The 6,381-nt window shown below is 42.2% G+C and overlaps 1 protein-coding gene across 3 annotated transcripts in view; it reads left to right on the plus strand.

Moving 5' to 3' along the window:
* Positions 1-6: 6 nt before the first annotated feature.
* NPNT (nephronectin) overlaps positions 7-6,381 on the plus strand; it is a 93,930-nt gene continuing 87,555 nt past the window's right edge. For all 3 annotated transcript variants that reach the window (XM_019521929.1, XM_019521931.1, XM_019521930.1), the window contains exons 1-2: positions 7-104; positions 2,925-3,025. In XM_019521929.1, coding sequence (XP_019377474.1) covers positions 34-104; positions 2,925-3,025 — 172 coding nt within the window. In that variant the 5' untranslated portion in view covers positions 7-33. The remainder of the gene's footprint in view (positions 105-2,924; positions 3,026-6,381) is intronic.

Raw genomic sequence — 6,381 nt, forward strand, 5'->3', positions numbered from 1 at the left:
CCGCCGCGCTCGGAGCCCGGTCTGGTGCGGGCAATGGCCCCGCTGCTGGGCGTCGCGCTGCTGTGCTGCCTGCCCCTCGCGGCGGCCGGGGAGCTGGACGGGAGGTGAGGACCGCCGCGCGGGGGAGGGGGGACACGCATGTGCACACGTGGGCACGCCTAGACACACACCTGCCCACGCCGTGCGCATATACACCCTTAGGCGCACCTACGCACACGCTCAGGCACCCATACACACATGCACATGCGTGGGTGCAGACACAGGTGTGCCCGTATACACATGCATCTACATGCAGGCTCATGCAAGCACATGCACACGTGCACAACGCAGGCGTGTATTCACAGGCACGTGCAGACGGACATATCCATTGGGATGTATGTGTGTGTGTATTATGTATGCGTGTGTATATATATAATGTATGCATGTGTATATACGTTGGCATGTGTGTGTATGAATGTGCATACACATACGTGGTGGTGTATGTATATACATTGACATTTATACCTACATATACACCCGCAGGCGCACCTACACACACGCTCAGGCACCCATACACACATGCACATGCATGGGTGCAGACAGAGGTGTGCCCGTATACACATGCATCTACATGCAGGCTCATGCAAGCACATGCACATGCGGGCGCTCCAATGTAAACCACACGTCCCAATATAAAGATACATACACATCCCAGTGTACACACGCAGAAGTCCCTCCCCCCAGTGCTGCTTGGGCAATGGGGCTGCAGCTGGGGGGGTTGTTGGCTGTGGACGGACAAGTGGAAGCAGTGACAGTCACTTGGGGTCTGGGGGCAGCATCGCTCTTGGCTGCAGGGAGCGCAGGCCCCTGCACTCAGCAGCTCCGGAGCTGGCAGATTTGGCAGGCACCTGCCTTGGCTGTTGCCTCCGATGCCAGTGCCCTCCCCGTGGCGGGTAGCCCAGCCCAGCAGCCCGAGTGCCAGGCAGGGAGCTGCGGAGGAGGCAGCCGAAGGGCAGAGCTGGCCAGGGACGGTGCCACAAGTGCCCGGGCAGCCCAGAGTTCCTTTGAAACTGCACCTTTAGAAACTTTTGATTTGTTCCCACAAAGAGGGACATGGCTAGGGAGACAGCCGTGGAGGCACTGCACCAGGCTGGAGGGAGAAGCGGGGCAAGACTCTCTGCCTCTTGTCTTTCCCAGCTCACTGAGTAGCCCAAGCCAGCCCTAGCCAAGTGCCTCTTAATTCCCCCACTGAAGAATGCCTGGCATTGCAAAGCTTGCCTTCCTCTATCCCAACCCCAGAGCAGCTCCAGTACAAGACATCACCCTCAGAAATCCTTGCCTCTCGTTGCAGCCCGGGTATGTGCAGAAATTATTCTGAGAAGCTGTAGGGTCTTGTAGCCATGTGTGTATCCCTGGTACGTGCCAGGCATGCATGCTTTGACAGGCTGTGAACAACCCGGAGCTCTTTTAACTTTGTTACTCAGCGTTTACTCCTACAGGCTGCAGCAGTTAAGCTGCTAATCAGAGCCCTTACTGATGTGCCGTTTATCATAGGGCTTCTTGGATGCTTTTCTCCTACAGAGGGGAGCTGATATTTGAAACTTAGAAAGAAGGGGTGACCGAGGCAAAGCATTCCCAGGTTTGGAGGAAGCACTCAAAATAAGGTAAAAAATAAGGGAAGCCCTGAGATTTTAGCTTCAGGTGAAGGAAGCCCTGAGATTTTAGCCATTGTCCATTTACTCCTCTCCACTCAGACAAAAAAGGCATACCTGTGCATTGTAGCCTACTGTAGTGGCAAAATGAATGAGCTGAGAAAACCAGTTTGTTTTCTTGTTTCTCAGGACTGGTCAAGCTGGTTGAAGACAGTTAGATCTAAAGTAGCTCATGCATATCACCTGGCATCAAAGCAGTTCATGACCTTTGTAGACTGCCTTTCAGGGATACCTCCCTTATACTTATTTTCTTATAATTATCGTCTTGCTACAAAGTCATATTAGATTATTGAGATCATATGGGAATAATTGTCACTTTTACAAACACGATGTTACATATAAAATCGAAAGTAGTGTATTGAAGCTGACAGCTACTGATGTGGGTATACTGTGAAAATTACAACTCAAGTTTAGTCATGAATTTAAGTAACTTAAACTATGAAAAGTGTTGAGGCGCAGGAATGTGTGTGGATTGAATACTGTTAAATTGTGTAAGATGCGGTCAAATATTTTAATGCAATCAGGGACTATTACTGGGGTCTCAAGCGAAAAGGAGAGCTTGCTTAACTAACTTGAACATCAGCTGACATCCTACAGCTGCCAGATATTTTTTAAAATTTGTTTTACCTTGTTATTAAACTATACTAATAGCTTTATGAGACTGCTTTCTGAAAGGTTGCATTTGGAGTCTGAAACCATCCGACTTAATTAGGACAAGTGAAACACTGTAATTTTTTTTCTCTCCCCCCCCTTCATCCCCCCATATTTCCTGCTTGAGGAAAGAAAGTTGTCTTTCATTATTTTTAAGGTTTCTAGACTGAAACTTCATAGTGTGGCTATGATGTCTGTATTACAAAATCAAGCACAGTTAAAACTTGATTATAACAGTTTATTATATATCGTATGTTTTAGACCTCTAATATTGCTTGTGAGCAGCCTGTAAGTGGCAGCAGCGAGCATACTACAAGATACACTAGCCACTATTTCTGGGTTAAAAGATGACACTTCAATCATTTTTCCCTTCTCCCCTCCACTCTCCAACACTGTCTGAGCTCTGCAGTAGATGATGAGAGAAATACCACAGGCTAATCACAAAGCAGCTATGTTTACAAGAAGACATGTTACAAAAGGACAGGGGAGGACAAAGACAATTCCTTTTTAAATATCAAGAATAGTGGATAAATAAGAGTGTGTTCTTTCCCCCCCGTAACTTCCTTTAACTCTCTTGTGCAGGTGGCGTAGGCAAATAATTTCCTCAACAGGATTGTGTCGGTTTGGAAGTAGGATTGACTGTTGCTGGGGCTGGGCCCGTCAGTCGTGGGGGCAGTGCCAACGTGAGTATCATTGCTGCTGGGGCTTTTAGGTACTTTTGTAGGAGGGGCTTATACGCACCTATTTCATGGCTTTCACATATTCATATACACTCGTATACTGCAAGGCTTAGGACTTAAATAGGGCTTTTGCACTGCAAGTCTGACATTTAAAAGGATGCTGTCAGGTTAAAAATCTGATTCAATTTAAAACGCAATCTACACAATAGCACTGTAGAAGTTGAAGCATAAAAACTACCTTTTTATGTTATTGGTGTTTGTTTTTGGTTTAAATTTGGTTTAGGCAGTGAAAACAGACTGGTCATTTTTTTTTCTTTTGCTTCTAATTGATATTCTTTTCTTCTCAGATGGTCTAACAAAGAGCTGTAAGTGTGGGCTCACAAATAGTGCAGCATTATATTGGTCCTGCAGTGAAGGACCAAGTGAAGGAATGCTTATATCCTGGAGGGAAAAAAAATATCATAGGTATTTTAAGCAGCCACTTTATGGCAACAAACCTATTGGTGTTCAGTTAAAATCTTCCTTCAAAGCTCCAGCTGTGCATCTAGTCTGACAGCATCCTTTTAATAGGTCATAAATATAAAAAGATATGTGGATTTCTCTCAATTTCTCATATCATTACAGAATCCTTGCCATAGCTGTTGGATAATCACATAAATAAGACATCATCATTTAACTACTTTTTCACAGCATTATACGAGCTATTTAGAAATGCTAATTTTTCAGGGTATGATAAGAGATCTCAGTCCATTACATTTCTAGCCTTTGATCCTGAAAACAGTTAGTGGCATGATTAACGGGGACAGGTACAAATCATTCCCGGAAATATTTTTGCAGGGTTGGACCTAAAAGTATTGAAAATTCAGCATTTTGATCCAGATACAAAGGTTTTCAAAGCCTATCTAAATTTCTGTAATGTGCAAGGAGAGCTGATAATGAACATTGTTAGCAGCTCGGTTTGCAGTGCAGTGAACATAAGGCAGCAGGTGGAAGTAGCATAAAAAGTCCCAACATAGTCTCTTAGCAAAGGTTTTGTTCAAATCTGTAAATGACAATGAGTGCCCCCTCTGCAGTGAGACTGTTGCAACTAGTTAATTGGTAACAAAAGGTGACTAATTTAAAAGCATGACAGGTACTGTTGGAATATAACAAAATATATGGCAACAATGGAACAAAACTCTATTTAGCGTCTATATGAGCACCAGTCACTTGGATTTTAGCAGTTGGAGAAGTAGTGACGTAGTAGAAAAAAAATGAGGAAAGGGATAATTTCATGAGAATTGTAGCCAATGTGCATCCTTCATATAAACATCAGAGAGAGAATGTTTAATGGCAAATTACAAAGATCATAGGGAAAGCATAAGAATTTTAACTATTCTAATATAATATTTAGTTTTCCCGATTCTCCTTCCTCAGTCAGGTTTTCTACTTGAGCTGTGACAATGAAGTCAGCTCACTAGTAATTTGGACTGAGGACAATCTTCATTCATGATTATCCTTTAGTTCTCAAGCACTCTCAATTCTGTTCGATGTGTGTATATATATATTTGTTTCAGAAGGTGAATAGCCCAAAGGGATGCTGACACAAAAAATAGTAAAAAAGGGAAAAAGGAAAGTGATTTTTTTGCCCAGTAGTAAAAGTGGCAACAAGTTTAATACTTTCAGTTTTCTTTACAGTTGGCTTAAAAATGCCCTTAAAATTTTAAGAATGAAATGTGGTCTTTGTTTTGAGACTTAGTGTTGCTATCAGAGAGTAACTACTAGTTATAACACGGGAGCGGAAAACATCCCTCATTCTTTCTCTTGGCAGCACTGAAGATACCACAGGAAGATTTCTCCCCCTCTCTGCTGCAGTCTCTGCTCCCTTTTAGTATTTCTGTTCCATATTTTATTATTATGGTTGTTTGCTGAATATGGCCCCAAGATGGAAAATAGAAGAGTATGCCTTGTCTTTAAATCTTAAAGACTATTTCTTGTTATTTAGTCACAGCAGCTGTTGGCTCATAAGCTGGCCTTGAAAGTCTGACCTAGTAACATAGATATCAGTTTTCAAAATCAGGATGTTCAGGCATGCAGTCAAGTCTAAAATTATTTTGATTTCTTTTTAAAAAATCTCTAGTAATTATGAATGTGGTTTTACTTATTACTCTGCTATGGTATATTATTCTCTTTGTGGGTGTGTATTTAAGTCTACTATGACATCTCCACAGAACAGCAGGCAAATGCCCACTTCTCATATAGTTTGTTTTCTCAATCTGTTTTGAATGCTTGTATAATTTTTCCCTATATTGCTCATTTTAATAGGGCTATTGTTTGCCTTGCTGCCAATATGGATCAAGGTGACATTATTTTTCTTAAATACAAAGCAGAGTCAGCTAATCCAAGTTGCACTGATGAAAAATGAAACAGAATCAAAAGAGGGAAATGATCTTTTACATATACATTTGAAGACTCATTGGAAAAATGATTACCTTATTACTATTATGTTTTCTTGTTCATGTACATGTTCTTGTACACAGGGTAGGTGTATTAATCAAGTTAAAATTATGTTTTTGAGTGAAGGGAGGTCATAAAAACAAGAAAGAACAGAAGCAAGGATTCCATGAGCGAGAACGCGCGGAGTCTATGCAATGTAAGATGCAGCACAAACTCTACTTGACAAAATGGCAGCTCCCATACAGACTGTAAAAAATCCTTTCTTTCTTGCCTGCCATATTTCTTTTAAAAAAATTAACTCTGAGCTGGGAGTGATGCTGTAGCTCTGATGTTTCAGGAAATATGCCAGAGGCGAGGTTTGGGGAAGTAGATTTAGACAGGCTTTTGACTGTAGAGCATTCTTCCTCATGCACTGCATTTGAAAGTTTATCCAAATCTGTTTCGACCATGCAGTTGGTCCAGGAAAAGCTACCACCCACAAAAATACTTAACTCCAAGATAATTTTTGTAACTTCTTAATTTTTCAAACACACTCCGAGATGAACTCAGTGCTCAGAGCCCATATAACTAGGGTAAGATTTTGAGACGAGTACAGCTCTTATTTGAGTATCAAAATAAGATTTTCAAAACTTCTTGGCACCCAGCAAGATTCTCAGGATCAGATTTTCAAACGATTCTCATCAGAAAGATGCCGAGCTCTTTTGAAATTCTGGCAAATCATTTTGGTTCTGAGAGAGAGAATGAGCGAGAGAGAGGGAGAGAGAGGTGTGGGAGAAATCTGGCTTTGAATCTGGGTGTTGAGCCCTTTAGAAAATTCCAGCCTATGTTTCATGGTGGGAGGTTAAACTAAATGAAAGCAAATCATTCTGGTACTGGCAGCTAAATTGCAACCCTGCCGTTAACGATCCCCTTTAGGGAGGTAG

The sequence above is a fragment of the Gavialis gangeticus genome, unplaced genomic scaffold (genome assembly GCF_001723915.1).
Source record: "Gavialis gangeticus isolate Ggan-Ray unplaced genomic scaffold, GavGan_comp1, whole genome shotgun sequence".
Classification (NCBI taxonomy): domain Eukaryota; kingdom Metazoa; phylum Chordata; order Crocodylia; family Gavialidae; genus Gavialis; species Gavialis gangeticus.